At 38.7% G+C, this 17,868-nt stretch overlaps 2 protein-coding genes across 4 annotated transcripts in view; one reads left to right on the forward strand and one right to left on the reverse strand.

Moving 5' to 3' along the window:
* Positions 1 to 383: 383 nt before the first annotated feature.
* lrrc47 (leucine rich repeat containing 47) lies at positions 384 to 4,871 on the reverse strand. The gene is made up of 7 exons (XM_077554728.1): positions 4,257 to 4,871; positions 3,512 to 3,955; positions 3,155 to 3,271; positions 2,946 to 3,061; positions 1,606 to 1,708; positions 1,056 to 1,145; positions 384 to 735 (listed from the first exon to the last, which is right to left on the reverse strand). The coding sequence occupies exons 1-7, from the start codon at positions 4,824 to 4,826 to the stop codon at positions 514 to 516; spliced, it is 1,662 nt and encodes a 553-aa protein (XP_077410854.1). The 5' UTR covers positions 4,827 to 4,871; the 3' UTR covers positions 384 to 513.
* Positions 4,872 to 5,138: 267 nt separating this feature from the next.
* Positions 5,139 to 17,868, forward strand: part of cep104 (centrosomal protein 104) — a 35,416-nt gene continuing 22,686 nt past the window's right edge. For 2 of the 3 annotated variants that reach the window (XM_077544755.1, XM_077544772.1), the window contains exons 1-7: positions 5,139 to 5,235; positions 8,810 to 8,936; positions 10,427 to 10,600; positions 10,803 to 10,941; positions 11,096 to 11,158; positions 14,031 to 14,107; positions 15,740 to 15,908. In XM_077544755.1, coding sequence (XP_077400881.1) covers positions 8,824 to 8,936; positions 10,427 to 10,600; positions 10,803 to 10,941; positions 11,096 to 11,158; positions 14,031 to 14,107; positions 15,740 to 15,908 — 735 coding nt within the window. In that variant the 5' untranslated portion in view covers positions 5,139 to 5,235; positions 8,810 to 8,823. Of the gene's footprint in view, positions 5,236 to 8,578; positions 8,713 to 8,809; positions 8,937 to 10,426; positions 10,601 to 10,802; positions 10,942 to 11,095; positions 11,159 to 14,030; positions 14,108 to 15,739; positions 15,909 to 17,868 lie in introns of those variants that run through there. The other variant, XM_077544763.1, reaches the window with a different exon arrangement.

Genomic DNA, 17,868 nt, shown 5'->3' on the forward strand with positions numbered 1-17,868 from the left:
CATGAAACCTTATTCCCACTGCTGGGTGAGTTTAATTCCAGCAGATCGTTACTACTTTAAAGAAAACTAGATTTGGAACGCATAAATCGTTCTTCAGATATCGCTGCTATATTATGTATTTTTTGGGACTTGTATTCTCTAAGATGTCAATTTGTTAACTTGACATGACCACAGAAATGCCATTCAAAATTAATGTTGGGTGTCACTGGAAGGGGGTCAAGTGCTGTATTGTTGCAAAATAGTTCATTTTGCGCAGTTCAAGAGACACACACATTGAAACAAGCATTTAATTGGGGCTGCACCCTAAGCACATGCTGCACAGCTCTGATCACATTTGTATCTTAACTAATGCACTGACTTTAAAATGAGTTGGAGTCAACGTGTTTGAGTCTACAATGGGTTTTAATAGTGAAGGTGATTTTAGACATGATCCAACATTGGAGGTGGGGGTTGCCCAGTTTTCTGCTGCATTTTTGGAACTTAACCCTTGCAAAAAAACTGCAGACTGCTGTACTACCAAATGACTCTCAAGTTGGGGATGTTACTGGAGAGGTCTGTCTTGGATGGATAGACCACCTTCAGGTTCCCGTCCTGGTCGACAGTTCGGACTTGCTGGATGATCAATTCACTACAGGCCTCTGTGTTGGCTGTCTGGTCTGGTGGGGCGTCCCCTTCGCCGTCAGAGCCCGCCTCCTCTTGATGCTCAACTGCAAACTTGTTCAACTCTGCCATTTTCTGCGAGGAAACAAGAATGGGCACACTGAGGCCAGCGAGAGAGATATTGCTTTTAAGAGAAAAAATAGTATTGCATATTCACCTAATATCAAATAAACTACTTTTAGTTAGATTCTCAATCAGCTGATGGAAGATTCAACCTTTACCACTTGATGCATCGTCTCCGTTTGTATATCATTCCCAAATCGCATCCTCCAGGTCAGATGATTTTAATGTTAAGTCTGTGGTGCATCATCATTACAATTGATGATTTATTTCAAAACATTCTTAAATGTTTAAACATTTATAATTTATGTGATTTCAGGAAAAAACAGGCTTACTGCAATCAGAGTGTCCATAACATCTTTACAGGTCTGCAGGCTGTTTGCACTCGTCACTTCCAAGAACAACTCTTTAGTTGTTTTCTTGATCTGTAAAGGACAATAAGCAACTTATTTACTTTATATATTCCCTATTCCCCCACATAAGGTCATTTGAACCATGCTGGACTTAAGGAAAACCCATACTACACCCCCCACCCACCCCATATATTTCTACTGTCGCATGCCAGCATACACTTACACTGCTCTTTAACCTTTTACTGGAGTTGTTTATTTGTAATCACTTCCTTGTTAGTTCTATTATGCAAGGTGGCAGTTATTGTGAGAAACATTGCACACGCTCATGAGCCTGCATCAAAGTGGACTTTTTTTCTGACAATGTGGATTATTTCTAGCCCTTTTTTTTTTTATTTTGCACGGTGGCAGTTATCACGCATAAGTGGCAAAGAATGACTGCAGTATAAGTGAGCTCAAGCAATTTTCATATGGCCGTGTGTGAGTATGCCCTCTTGTAAGTCCTACCCAAATAACATTAACGGGAATCACAGACCTTGGTTTTCTCACTGTTTGTGATAGGCGGGAAGGAGATCACATGGCCGTCTGCATCCACAATACAGGGATAAAGTTGTTTTCCTTGCAGAAGCTGCAGGTATCTGGAATAAGGTGGTAGGCATGTATTGCTTTTATTAAAACAAAATTAAACTGAAGGATGTTGTGATAATGTATGTTAGGAATACTTGAGGAAATAAAAGCTTTCAAAAAAAAAAAAAAGAAATATACTTAGATTTTATATAAAAAGATGACTCCCCCTGTTCAAATTAGAGCTGGGTATCGATTTGATTCAGAAAGGCCCAATTTGATTCGATTCACATTGATTTTCAATTCAATTAAGGATTTCTTGCAGTACCAATTTTTATTTTATGTGGAAGACATTCTCAGAAGTGCCAATGCTGTAAATAGTAGAAACTTCTTGCTTTTACTTGGTGCATTAGTATGAAAAACATACAGTGTTTCCCACACCATGTTAATACACACATTTAAAATTCAATCCAATGCAGTTACATTAATCATGTTATGTTTTATTGAACATGACCTGATCTAAATAATAATTGAAATTGATTAAAACCACAGTACTATGTAAATAAAGTGGCAAAAACTCTGGGCTCCTCTTGGGGTACTCTGAATAACAGAAGGGCACATTTGAACAATGCTCAAACGACGAGTACATTCTGCCAGGCACATTTCCGTGGTTTTATTTGTAAAATGAATTTCCCTGTGACACGAGAATGTACATAAATTTATGTTTGGGAAGGGGGGTGGGGGTATTAAATGTATCGATTCATGGTTTTCTGAATCTATATTGGGCTATGAAAAGGAATATCGATTCGATATTGATTTTTATTAAACCCAGCCCTAGTTCAAATGCCAAGTTATTGTGATAAAACCTGTAACCTGTAGTACAATTAAATTGAAAAATACTAAAGTATTGTACACAGAGTAAAAAAATAAATAAACAACTGATGTGTTTGCAACTTTGCCTAAGTGTACAAAACCTGGGATATAGATGTTTAGAATTATTCACAATACTCATGTTAATTGGAGCAGAACACACCTGCCAACATTTAAAGTGCCTCTGATTAACCACATCTCAGTTGTTTATTTTTCCCTTAAGGATTTTTCTCAATTGAGTTGTACAGCTTATAGGTCACAATAATGGTGCAAAAAGATTTGAAATGATTTTGCTTGGTCACATATGACAAAATCCTGCAATTTGAACTAGGGTGTGTAGGCTTTTTATATTCACAGTATTGCTACACTTCTTTGTAACTACCAGTCCTTTAATGGACTAAAATTATTTTCCGAACAGCTGGAAATGGTTTTGGGACTCACTTGTGAAGACCAGTGACGTTCTGCCTCTTCTTCTGCTTCCTCAGCTCGTCAGCCTCCAGCTGAAGCTGTCTTATCAGCTCAACGGCTGTCAACTCCTTCCGGCCCAGCGGCACGATCTGACGATACAGGGAAAAAATGGCCACTAATCTCAATTTACAAGACTATGGTGAGTTTTTCCCCCATCAGCGCAGCGTTCGATGCTAGCCTACTTTGAGCTGTGTGGGAGGTTTGGCTTCATATGTCAGCGGACCTTTGAGAAGCTGTACATCATGAGTGGCGATGGTTGCAATGGTCCTCTTTCCACATATGTCTTCGTGAAGTTTCGTCTGAGTGGAAAAAAAAAACAAACGAAAAATTAAAACGAAGTCAAGTCGTATGAGAACAAGAGGTATAGAAAACGGATCGACGTGGTCAACCTATTTCAATTTTGACTGAAACCTGTTTATGCAGCAAAGTAATTGCACCTGAATTCATTTTGCTCTCTGCATGTTGCTGCCGATGTCTACATTGCTGGAAAACATCTTGACCACATAATGACCGTTGTCAAAGCAGTAAAACAAACAAACCTGCGCCATCAGGAATCGCTTGAGGGAATTCCCAGGTTTCAGAATCATGCCTCTGACCACACAGCACACCAAGTAAGGCCGTACATCCTTCACCTCCGCGCTCACTCTGACAGTGATCGCCTCAGGATCGTCAGAAACATGGAGAACCCGAACCACCATCTTGTTGATTTCTTCCAACTCGTCATGTTCTTCCTCCTTCTTCTTTTTTTGCCTTCTTTTCTTGTCATTTACACTCCGCCCCCCATCCACATCACCTCTCTCCTCTCCCTGTCTTCCTTTCCCTCTGAGGTAGTCGAGAATGGACTTTGTCTGGCAGCCGTTCACCATCTTCTCCAGGCGCTTGTCATTCAGCTTGTTGCCTCTGAAGTTGATCTCCTTTAGCTTGGGGCATTCGCTCAGACTGGATGGGATGTCGCTCAGCTGGTTGTTGGAGAGATCTAGCACCTGAAATTGCAGACATGAAAATAACCACATCAAGGTCACAGATTGATTTTAGGAATTTGAAATACGGATCTCAAGGATATACAATAAATGCTTGCACTGCTTTTCATGAATCTCAGCATCTCCATCTCTGCCACCTCTAGCCAAACTGATCTCACTTTAGTAACCTCCACTAGTAAACCTTTCTTTTCACTTTAACTGACTGACTAGTGCTCTTTTGTCACAGATCAATACACACATCCAGGAAAAAATACAAACAACCGATGTGATCGTGATGCGACTTTCAGTTTGTTTTTTTTTTCACCTTCAGAGCTACCAACTTGTGAACATCCTTGCCGAGCTCCACGATGGCATTATCAGAGGCCACCAGTGTGCTGAGCAGATCCAGACGCTCCGTGTAGAAATCGTTCGGGAAGCCGGTGATGCAGTTCTTGGACATGTTGACGCTCGAAAGCTTGGCGCACTGGCTCAGTCCGTCCGGAAGAGCTTCCAAGCGGTTACAGCTTACATTCAAAGTGGTTAGCTCGCGTAACTGAGTGATCCCATCTGGTAAAAGGCCAAGGTTGTTAGCTGACAGGTCCAGAACTTTGAGGGACTTGAGGCTGCTTATGACATCAGGGATACAAGCGAGCTTATTCCTGCACAGGATGAGGCTCTGAAGGTTTGTCAGATGCCGGATGTCCTCGTGGATCTCCGTCAAACTCGGGCACTGGCTAACCTCCAGATAATTGAGCAGCGTGAGGGAATAAATGGCAGACGGGAGTCCCCCGAGTGATGAAATCTTTGTGTTGGCTGCAGTGCCTTGCAAAACCAGCTCACGTCTCTTCTCTGCAGCTGCTTTCTCAACTTCTGGCCATGTTTTCTTGTCATCCATGTTGGCGAATGGCGACTGCCACGAGCGAAGGAACCAGGAAATCCATATCTTCATTTGAAGCCTTCGCAATAAAGGAAACTGGTACTACTATTGCTTCTGTTCATACTAATGTAAAAATAACCTTTATTAGTGCTGTATGGAGCCATTCAACTTGAGTATGGAGGATTAAAACAGTATAAAAAACACAACAACGTTAGTTGTTAGTATCTTCTTTATAATTAAATACCTTTATTCTGAATCTTATACTTGAGCATCCGGTTAAACATTGGCAAAAACAGGTACAAAACTACAATGACCACAATCTATTACGGTGCGGCGCGTGCCATTGCGCATGCCTAAAGTGGTTGTCGCTTGTTGTGATGGCGATGAGACGCTAGTACGAGCTGTCAACATTACGGAGATGTTCGCGGTAAGCCTTTTTTGAACGCCACAAATGACGCATCTTTTGTCTTACTGTTGTTTAAAACGTAAAGAAGTCAGACTGGAAGACATAAGTTAGTGTAAGTGGTTAGAGTTGGCCAAAACAGCATATTACAGCACAGCTAGTGTCAGTTCAGCCACGTTATGCTGGAGTAAGGGAGAAAAAGTTGGCATGACGTTCGATGTTTGATATTTACTCCTACCGTTTATTTTAGAGACCGTCTACAAATTACATTCTCCAGGGTGACGTATCATCAAATCACCATAAAGGTTATATATATATATATTTAATTCTGACTACTGTAGTAACTGGCAATGATAAGCAACTACCTACTACAGCGCCAATATTTAACATATCTTTAATTTTGGACAATCTGGGAACATTTACGGGAGAAAAATGACCAATGTTCCAAAATATTCACCCAAAACAAATCTTCTCATTCTGATTGCTGTAGTAGCTTGCCATGGCAAGCAACGGACTACTACAGTTCCAATATTTATCACATCTTTCATTATGGACAATTTGAGGACATTTAAGAGACAAAAAATATTTACCAAAAATCAACAAAAACACATTTTGTCATTCTGATTGCTGTGTAGTAGATAACAATGGCATGGAACTAACTACTACAGCTCCAATATTTATCATATCTCTCATAATGGACAAGTTGGGGACATTCAAGGGACTAAAAGGACCATAAATTGTCAAAAATATTCACCAAAAATCATTCAATTTTGTCATTCTGATTGCTGTAGTAGATAGCAATGGTAGTTGGTAAATCCCCATCTGTGCCCGCCCATCATTAAAGTTAGTTATCATTAAAGTGATTCTATTTTATCATCTTGGTTCCCACCATTAAAAACACCATCTTATAATAAAATATAGGCTACGCACTGGTTAGAAATATGATAATTTTAGAAACAAAATCCATCAGCAGCAGGACTGGAACTAATTTTCAGCCCTGAAGTTTCATGGCTCAGACTGGCCCACTTTAATTGACAGTGTTTTAATGTAGATGTATGTTTCATATGTTTTAATGTATCAATCTAAAATAGATTAAACATTCGAATAAGTCAATAGTTATGTTGTATATGATCAAAAATTAAATAATTTACTAGATCACAATCAGTGAGAGAGAAAGATAGAGAGGGAGAGAGAGAGAGAGAGAGAGAGAGAGAGAGAGAGAGAGAGAGAGAGAGAGAGAGAGAGAGAGAGAGAGAGAGAGAGAGAGAGAGAGAGAGAGAGAGAGAGAGAGAGAGAGAGAGAGAGAGAGAGAGAGAGAGAGAGAGAGACTAGTAGAAAAATGACTATTATTTACACATTATTTTGTTTGTTTTTGTGTTAGTGTTGCTTACTGTCTTCTCCATCAGGCACATGCACTTATATAGGGCTCTGCAATGATTTATACATTTGAGTTAGGGAGCATTGGGCCTTTTCTCAGCCTTTTCTGCTATCTGACATGACTTTTTTTTTATGAGTGTCTTTTTTGGTTGTAGTGTTGGCCAGCGTGAGTGGGAGAGACATGAGAGAGCAAGTGAGTGCGAGAGAGAGAGTGACTGTGAGAGAGAGAGAGAGCGAGTCGAGAGAGCAAGCGAGGGCGAAAGAGCCTTCTCGGTCCGAGCCTGATCAGCAATTATAGTGCGCTAAAGTGCATTCATGTTTTTTTTCCATATAATTTTATTGAACAATTTTAAACAAGTTATACAAACAACTTGTAAACACCACACAAACACGTTATTAATACAGAAAAAAACAAACAAACAAATAAGCCAGGGGGGGCTATTAAAATAAAAACATTTGGGAAAAAAAAAGCATACAGCCACAGTTTTCATCACTTTCTTGTTCATAGGTCTCAATATTGTATTCATGTTTTGTTTGGTTTCCAATTCAAAAACAAAAAACGAGGTTTTGAATGACTAACTTTTTGTATGATTTGTGAATGTGAAATTTCGCCCAAAAATAATTATCACGTTAATCAGAATTATTATATATTTTTTTGTTCACTTTCATTATTACAGAAGAAACCAAACAGTATTTTTTTCCAGAAGATCAATAATAAAACGATACACATATTTCCAGAAGCTGTTGGTATAAGGGCAATGCCATCATTGGTGATTTCACAGAATGAGCAATCAACACAAATATCTACCTTGAACCTAAGAAGATAAATTTAGACAGGATAATACCTATGTATCATTTTAAAGGACATTTCCCTTACTTTGTTTGTTAAAAGATATTTTTGTATGGCAGAGACCAATTTTTTTTCCAAGTGTAAACCATCAGCAAAACCAGATCAGTAAGAAACCACATACGGTGTTGTAGAAATATCTCTTTGAAACAAAGAGCGTATATTACGATTATTGTTTCTCACAGAAATACTTAGACAAAATTTGCCTAATGAAGTTGCCTTGGGATCCAATTTAGGCATTTCTAACATTTTTTCCCACCCTTCTTAAAAGGAGCAAAATTCCATATGGAAGAGCATCCATAACCGTAGCGAACTCCTTAGGAGTAACAGGAAGGCTAAAGTTGTTCCAAAATTCTGAATAGTTCAAAAGTAAACCTTCATTATTAAGTAATTGGCTAACCAGAATGATGTTATTACTAAACCAATTTGGACAAAATAAAGATCTATTTTAATGCAAGATATGGCGGCTACTCCAAATAAAGTATTTATGGGGAGAAAAATTGTGCTTGTAAATCAAAGACCAAGCCAACAGCATTTGTTTGTGGAAGTTAAATAAAGACAAGGGATTTTTTTTCAATCTTGTAGTGAAGTGCGTTATTAGTACATAACATCCTGTGTAGGTATGTGCGTAATATTTTAAAGCTTGATTGATTTACATAACACCAGCATCGTTCTTTTAAGGATGATTCCAGTCAGTGATATAATTATTATTTTACTGTGGCAAAAGATTAAGAAAGTTATGACTGTTTGAAAATATTGAAAATGCGTCGCAATGCATAGTCAAACAGTGGGGTTGAGATTTTAGTTGAGTTTTGAGTCTATTTTTTATTTTTTTGGTAGGATCCGGTTTCAAACTTTCTTAATGTTTATCCTATTGTCAAAAGACTGCTATCATTGCAAAGTTTGCTTAACACAGAAACGGACAAGATAAAACAATAATGGTAATCACTGTACTTCTAATTACATAGTTATAAGTAATTCCAGTCACCATTTAAAACAATAAGCAAAACTGAAAATAACAAAAATGTTTGTAATTTGAAAACTTAAATTCAAATTTTCAACTGAAAATAACCTTATAGTCTCCTTTTAGTCAAGTAACATTGTACAAATGTAAAGTAATATGAATTAAGTAAAATACAACAAATAAGGCAAAACAATGTGTATTATTGCTGTACACAATTTTTTATAATTGGTGTAAAAAAAAGAAGTCAAGATTGAACAATTCTCCATAAGGTACTGACCTGGCAGTACAAGGCCTGTTAAGTTGGAGCAGAAAGGTCTGTATCATTGTTTTGCAGACCTGAATCAGCAACTCTGAAATATCATCATGAACAATAAATGTTCTACAAACATCTTGTGTACTTTTTTTTCTAGCCTTTGGTGGAGGGATGTCCAAGAAGATACGATTTATTGTGCTCAGTTCTTCTAGTCATGAGGACAACTTCAGTGCTCAGGAGCTCATTGTCCATGCACCCACTGTCAGTGGTTGGAGATCGAGCAGGTAGTACATCAACACACCACTCATTGTACATCTTCAAATGACTGTTCTCAACACTACCCGAGTAATTGATAAAATAATTGATAGATAATCGATTTTAAAAAGATTAGTTGTAACTTGTGACAACTGTACTTGTCACTTCCCCAAAAGGTAATTTAATTAACTAATTCACTGCCATTGACGGCTATAGACGTCAAAAATTAATTTGAACTATTTATATTAGTTTAAAAAAAAATTTCCACTTTTGTTAACAAGTGTGACAACCTAGATTTTTTAGTGAACATTTAGAACAGATATAAAATTTGTGATTAATTGTGAGTTAACTAGTGAGGTCATGCGATTAATTCCATTAAAAAATGTTATCACCTGACGCCCCTAATTTTTAATAATCTTTTCTTTTTTTTTAAATTGCATCAGGCGATAATAATAATAAAAAAAAATAATTACAGGACTTCAATAATTAACTCACAATTAATCAATAATTTTATGTCTGTTCTAAATGTATTTTTTTTTTAGGTTTTCCCACTCTTATTAACAAAAGTGGAAAAAGTGTTAAACTAATAGAAATAGTTCAAATGAATTTTGGACGTCCATAGCCGTCAATGGCAGTGAATGAGTTAAAAGTTAGATGCATTATAAAAGCTAAGCTAACAAAACCAGGTGTAGCGTTTAAAAAGTGGCTACAAAAACAAGTGAACTTTTTTTTTTAAACTTGTAATAATGGGTTTGCTGTGTTTCGTTCTATATATGCTACAGCTGTTTTGAAGGGTATTCTATTTCCCGTTATTCAGTTATCATGACTCATTTCCTCTTGACCATCATAGGTAAACTTTTGTGGTGGCAGAAAAAACAACGCGAAAGAAGAATAAAAACACTACTGTGGAGTCCATTTTTAAGAAACTCACAGAGCCTAAGTTTGATGGAATTTGTTGATGTCTTGCTTGGTGTCATGTATTTTAATGGTTTCACTGCCATGATTTTAGCTATATTATTTTTATTAAAGGAATATTTTACTCATTTAGTAATTTTTAACAGTAAAAAGTTAATATTTTGTCTAGAATTAATGTGATAACTTCAAACTCTAACCTTTAAAAAGACGTTTTTCTATTTGCTGTTGACTGAAAATGACATCACCTGTTTTCTGGGTTTGGCCATGTGACGTTAGCAAACTGAGCCATGATTGGTTGTTACCTGTTTCCTGAGTACGCGTGATGTCATCTTCAGTTGACAGTAAGTGTCAAAATGTGTTTTTAAAGCTATTAATTGTACATGAAAAATAATGACGTTTTCACATTAATTCCAGAGAAAGTATTATTTTCTTACTGCCAAAATGGCTAAACAAGTCAAGTATCCCTTTAAATTGTAATTTTGAATATATTGTCATTTGTTATTACATTTAGAATGTTGTGACTGCTGTTACTGACTACAGTTTGATTTGATTTGATTTGATTTGATTTGACTGACGGGTCAAACGTGATGCAAATGTTCCACAGGTTGTGTAGCTACCCTCAGCACATCACCCTGCAGCTGGTGGAAAGAAGTCGTGTGAAGAAGCTGCAGCTGCTGGCCCACCATTACCTGATCCCAGCTAAGGTGGAGTTCCACATAGGAGACATTCCTCCGGATCCGAGCACATCAATGGTCATTGGTCAGCTTCAAAAGCTAGGGTGAGACTACAGTACAGAGAATCATTTTAAATGGTTCATTTTTATTGACGGACACAAATAGATGTATATTTTACTAAAGCATTCTGTCAAATGAAGGCACGACTGGTAAGACAGAGTTGTAGGAGTTCAGGATGTATCAACATATTTCACATCACAAAATCAATTACACAATAGAGATGCAACTCTGACGCCTTCTCCGCAGCTACGTGTCTCTGTCGGACAACGAGAATACCGGCTTCAGAGCTCGGGAGCTGAAGTCAGTCCATTTAGACGCCGTCGGAACATACCTGAGGATAACGTTCCACAGGAATCATGCAAACCGCCACAATCACTACAATCAGGTACATGTAGCTATAAGAATGATGCCACATGCAATCTTCCTCAGTCTGCTGAGTTCTGAAGCTGATGTCTCTATGCTTGAAAATATAAATCATCTTACCTTAGCTAATAAATATTCGTAGATTACACATCACAGACATTTATTTGTGGTTTCAGGTTGCTTTGGTGGCCATTAATGTGTTGGGTGAGCCCCTGGATGGTAGCGCTTTTTACACCATTGTAAGTATCTATTGTTATTGAACTTATATTTGTGCAGCAGTGGGTGGCGCTGTTGTGCTGTAACTTAATTTGAGACGTTTCCCTGGCACCAGCTTCTTTGATCAGTTTTAAATTTTTACATTTTAAAGAAGGAAATTAGCATATTAAACAAAACCTTAAACATCAATGTGAGGATTATTTTCATTTTTTTTTTGCATTATTCATTTACTCACATTTTTAATTGAAGACTAAATTGCCCATAGTTGTGGGTGTGAATGATTGCCTCTCTATGCTATATATGTGCCCTTTGATTAACTGGCACACATTCCACGGTGTTGCACAGACAAGCAGCTGCTACACATATGAAAAAAAGACTATAGAATTTGAATCAAATTTGTTCCTCACAATGTAGTATGTACAAGTACGCACGCACGCGCACGCACGCACGCACGCACGCACACACACACACACACACACACACACACACACACACACACACACACACACACACACAGGTTTGTTTTACTATCTTTGTGGGGCCATCTCATTGACATAATGCGTTTCCTAGCCCCTTCGCCTAACCCCACCCATCAAAAATGATTGCCTACCCCTATTATTTACCCTAACCTCAACCATAACCCAATTCAAACCTAAACTCTAAAACCAAGTCTTGACCCTCAAAAAGAGGTCTTGAGTTGTGAGGACCGGCCAAAATGTCCTCAATCTGTTGATTAAAGACATAGTTTGGTCCTCACAATGTAGTATGTACAAGGACACACACACACACACGCGTGCACGCACACACACAGGTTTGTTTTACACACTGACATACACTCGCACAGATTCCAGCGAACAAGCAATGCATTGTTTTTCTTGCTGATTCCATCTGTAGGGGTACAGTGGCTTATGTATATATGTGCACTGAATGTGCACAGAGATAATTATATTCACAACCGCAAGGAACAGTACATCTTGGTAATAATGACTGTAACTATATCCTTGATTTGCGGCCTTCATCAACATTTATCATTGTATTCCTTCCTGTTGCGTCAGTTCATATCACTGTTCTTAATGATGCTTCAATTTAATCTAATCAGTAGCCTTTGGTTGGTCTGGGCCAGCAAGAGCTTTTCTTTTGACCTAAACACTAGTCAGAAGCACTGGCTTACATTTATAACCTGAATGAAAGTACCGGTATTTTTACCTTCACATTGTAGTCATCTATTTTGAAGTCAGTGAAGAAGTCTATTCTCTTGATTTAATAACATTTCTCTTGGCTGCATTTCTTCCAGTACGTGTATGTGGATGTATGTTTGATTTTTTGTTTTTTGTCCAAACTCTCAGCCTTTATGTCCTCCCATGTTAATCTAATTTGCTGAGATCCTTCTATGCAATTTAAACCATAGTACTTTATTATTATTATTTTAACCAATCAAATGACAAATTTGCCTCAGAAGGCCATCTTGCTGGCAAACAATCTGGTTAGTCAGAGCAGGCCAGCCTCGCAAAACATGCCTGTAGTGATCTGCACACATTATTGCATAATGCGCAACTGGTGGTGCATTTTATTTAAATTTGCGGTTTAAATGTTATGTATTTGTCACCTTTTTAGATGGATATTGATTTCGAACGTGGCACAGTTGTGTGCTGTTACATCTAGTTTTTGTATTATAGATGGTAGGGTCATGCCAAAGGGGCGTGGGGCCGTCACTCGGGTACCCACTCGCACCCGGATCTAAGTCTGTCAGACTTGATTGTTCATTATTATTTATTTAAACTGAAAGGACATAACCTGACCTGGATTCATTCGGTGTGGCATCTCATTCATCAGCAAACAGGCGTCGAGTTGCAAGAATGACTCAGATTCGTAACGTTTAATCAGGGAGTCGCTTGAGGCGCGATGGCTTTCAACATTGTGACGTCGTGGAGTCGTTCCTCGCCGGCGAATATGGCTGTGAGCAGTAGCTGTCATGGTATCTTGACAAATACTTTCTTTTATTTTTCTTTATTTTCTTTATTAATATTTTTTTTAACGACCATATATCTATGGCGATGACCGGGCACCGTTTCGTTATTTCTGGTTGCGCATGTGAATATCTGATGGGGTAGCGAGACCGGCTTCAGCGCAAGTAACGTAAACTGTCACTGTATTTTTGGTAGAGCATGATATAGGAGCTGACAGGGCAGTAGAGCTGTCAAGGCGATTGACTGCCGAGCATGCGAGGAAAGAGCTGGGCAGCGAACCGATTGGATATTGACAGCGCGGGCGTTTTGGTTTTGCATGCGTACAGTAGAATGACGTCAGGACAGTCAAATCCGTTCTGAGTGTTTCGAGCTGATCAGACTGAGATGCATCCTGTCCAAATCGGATATGAAACTACCTCCCGCATGTGGTTTTAATCCGTTCCGCAAAAATCGGATTTCATGTGCTTTGTGACTGTTCTGACAACGAAAGAGCCATCCACATTCAATCTGGATAGGCTAAAAATCGGATTTGGGCTGCCAGTCTGAACAAGGCCTTAGACTAGTGGGGCTGCCCTAGCATATATATATTATTGTCAAGAATTTTTTTGGGTGGTTGACTTCGCTTTTAATATACATACTTTGTTGTACATTTACAAGGTGACTATCTTTGAGGTAATAGACAATCATACCTTTTATTTATGGAATATTATGACATTTTACAATGACAGGTGTTGAGTATAATATTTATTTTATCCTTGTCATGAATTTAATGCATTTTTCACTATTTTTACTGATAATCAAATAAAAGTTTCTGGGTCACTTTTAAGACAGTAATGGCAGAAAACAATTATCTGTAGAAGTTTAGTGCCGTATAACAAGAGAATATTGTGTGTGTGTTTATGTGGTTTGTCCATCTGTGCACCCCCAGCCAAGCGGAGAGCAGCTGATCGGACACTACCTCAACGGCACCCAGCTGGAAGCCGCCTTGGATGCAACCCTCGCGGGGTGAGATTCGGCCATTGAACCCCGGTGTCTTTGTCTCATGACAATAATACTGCACATTGAAAAGACAAGACAACCAATAAGGCATTCACGGTCACTTGTATTTGAAGCAGGTGTTCAGCCAAGGAAAGAGCACAACAGCTTTCAAAATTTGAGTTTTAGGATTTAATACTGTATATACGAGGGGCCTTTTAATATTTTTTTTCTCTTTTTTTGAGGCATTCTTGAAATTGTAGTATGTTATAACTGCACATTTGATGAGATGACTGACCCAGTTTCATCTTTCTAGGTTGAAAGGGAAGGCTGCAGCAGAACTTTGAACACACCCTACTAAACCCTGCTCGTCACAGTTGACGTTTTTCGAAAAAGCTTATGGACCCTCTTGCATGGGTCGATCATTGGTTTTTGAGTGGCACAAGAGATTCAAGCAAGGCAGAGAGTCTGTGAGGGATGATGAGAGGTGTGGGAGGTGCAAGGAAGTCAGAACACCAGAGTTGGAGGAGAAAATACGTCATTTTATGGAGGACCGTCGTGTGTCTATAGAGACAATAAGTACACAGTTGCATGTCAGTGTGGGAATTGTACACACAATTATTTATGAGGAACTGAAAATGCGGCAAATTTGCACGATTTCCAATATTTCCACTAACTCACCAACCAAGTTAGAACACCAGGGTTGGTGGAAATATTGGAAGTAGTGCAAATCTTCTGCAGATTAGGAAGTCAGAAGCATTCCATACGTTTTTTTGTGGCATTGTTTCCAAGTTTCACACAAAACTTTATTGCATATTGTTCTTCCAAAGTGTCCTCTCAAGCGGACTGCATTTTTGAAAAACGTCAGCTGTAACGAGCAGGGTTTGGTATGGTGTGTTCAAACTGCTGCTTCAGCTATCCCTTCCAACCTAGAAAGATTAAACTTAGTCAGTCATCTCATCAGATGTACAGTTATAACATACTACAGTTTCAAGATTCTATGATCATTATAAATGCCTATACAAAAAAACTCTGTAAACCTATTGAGGGTACCTTGTATATACAGTATGTGCATGTACTGTATATGAATGTGTATGCGCGCGCACACACAAACACACACACACACACACACACACACACACACACACACACACACACACAGAAAGTCATTGAACACCTGGTTCTTCAGTTACAAATAGGTCTTATAAATGGTATTTTTTTTATATCAAATTGAAGCTTAGACATTTGCAGAGCTAAATGTGGAAATAGCAAAAAATTCTCGTGTTGAATGCTAACAAACGATGGAGTGGTCAAAATCAAAATCTGCAAAATTCCAATCATCTGCCTTGTCCAGCTCTCAATTCCTTACAAACACTACATCCTTCGATCTACTGTATGGACTTCAGCGAGTATATTTCTGCTTCAGTAATGTCAAAGACTGACCTCTCGCATGCTAATTTTAAAGGGAATGAGAGGAGCCGCTTCCATCGGCCGGGAAGCTAGTTGGTTGTGTTCACTCCCACAATGGTGCAAACAGCTGTTTCTAACTGTGTTCTTTTGCGGAAAAACCAAAAGAAAGAAAACTCCACATGCACACAATTTATGCTAGACTTGGCTGGGCATTAAAATAAGGCCCTATTTGTGTCTTTTTCTTGAACCCAGAAAATATGACTCCACATCTCCCTTGGATGACCTGGCCTTCGACATGTACCAGGACCGTGAAGTGGCCCATATTATCCGCGAGCTGGATCAAAAAAAGCAGGATATGGTTCTACAGGAGAAATTTGAGCGGGCCAAGTATCTGAAGCAGGCCATTGCTGATCTCGAAAAGGTAGCGTCAATACTGTTCCATTATGTTGTGTGTCTTAAAAAAAGGTTTTCATGTGCTACAAAATTCCAAAATGAAGAAAATCGACCAACTGTCAACGATATTTTGCCTCTGATTGTTTATTTTGTGCATCCCACCTCTTAAAAAATGTTAAACATTTTTTGAGCCAGTACTTGTTAAACATTACTCAGATTCCTGTTACTGGCCCGTTTGTATACAGTGTTGCCATGCACACCATGAATTCTTAATGAGTTTAACAGCTGCAGTGACCATCAGGTCTTGTAGCCTCCTTGCCTTCTTTCTCAACTACACAGCTTTCTGTAACCAGATAGCAGCCACACTTTTCTTGTCAGCTGCACAGCAGTCAAAGCTATTGTCATGGTAATCTGAACGCCAGTGTACTGTATGCATCTAGTTAATGGCAAGCTTAATTTTATCCACTAAATAAGTTTCTTCATGTTGGACATCCTCACCAGAAAAGCGTTTCGACAGTTGTATTGCCAGGATTAAGATGTTGGTATGCTTAATTAGGCACAATTGACTTTAATCTCAAATACATTTTAAATTTGTGTTGTCCAGTTTGCAGTTTGAAAATAAATGTATAAAAAGGTAGATAAGATGAATGCCATAGTTTTTCTCATTTATTTTCACGGGTGCGACTCATTGACTCATAGAAACTCTACACACCTGCAACCATGGATGACATCACTGCTATTAGCTTCATGATGGCTTACTGTGCCTTTGTTATCCCAATATGAACTTTGTGTTTTCTCACGTCTGCTGCACCAAATTCCCACCATTACTTGAGTAGCACATTTCAAAATATTGATTGTTTTGTTACTGTTTGGAATAATCGTATAAATAAATCTCCCATCCTCTAAGGCTGGGCTTGGTTTGGAGACCAAATGATGACTGGTTCAAGAGCAGAAATATAGTACAAACCCAATTCCCCAAAAGTTGAGACACTAAACAAATTGAGAATAAAAACTGAATGAAATTATGTGGAAGTGCCAAATTTCAATATTTTGTTCAGAATAGAACATAGATGACAGGTCAAAAGTTTAAACTGAGAAAATGCATAATTTTAAAGGAAAAATCTGTTGATTGTAAATTTCATGGTGCCAACAAATCTCAAAAAAGTTATGACAGGTAGCAATAAGAGGCTGGAAAAGTCAATTGCACTTGTAAAAACAGCTGGAAGACCAGTTACCACTAATGAGGTCCATTGGCAACTTGATTGGAGTACAAAAAGAGCTTCTCGGAGTGGCAGTGTCTCTCAGAAGCGAAGATGGGTAGAGAATCACCATTTCCTCCAACGTTGCGCAGAAAGATAGTGGAGAAATATCAGAAAGGTGTTTACCAGCGAAAAATTGCAAAAAGGTTGACGTAATCATCATCTACAGTGCATAACATCATCCAAAGATTCAGAGAATCTGGAACAGTCATCAAGGCTGAAAAATCATACTGGATGCCCATGATCTTCGAGCCCTTAAACGGCACTGCACCGCAAACAGGAATGCTTACTGTAAGGGAAATCACAGAAAGGGCTCAGCAATACTTTTAGAAAACATTGTGAGTGAACACAATCCACCGTGCCAGCCGCCGCTGCCAGATGAAACTTTACAGTACAAATAAGAAGCCATTTCTAAAGCAGACCAAGAAGCGCAGGCGTTTCTCTGGGCCAGGGCTTATTTAAAATGGAGCGTGGCAAAGTGGAAACCTGTTTTGTGGTCAGACGAATCACGATTCAAAGTTCTTTGTGGAAAACTAGGGCGGACAACCCAAGTTGTTATCAGCACTCAGTTTATAAGCCTGCATCTGTGATGGTATAGGGTTGCATGAGTGCGTGTGGCATGGACAGCTTCGACATCTGGAAAGGCATCGTCGATGCACAAAGGTATATTCAGATTGGAGAACAACATATGCTCCCATCCAGGCATCATCACTTTCAGAGATGATCTTG

The sequence above is a fragment of the Vanacampus margaritifer genome, chromosome 1 (assembly GCF_051991255.1).
Source record: "Vanacampus margaritifer isolate UIUO_Vmar chromosome 1, RoL_Vmar_1.0, whole genome shotgun sequence".
Taxonomy (NCBI): Eukaryota; Metazoa; Chordata; class Actinopteri; order Syngnathiformes; family Syngnathidae; genus Vanacampus; species Vanacampus margaritifer.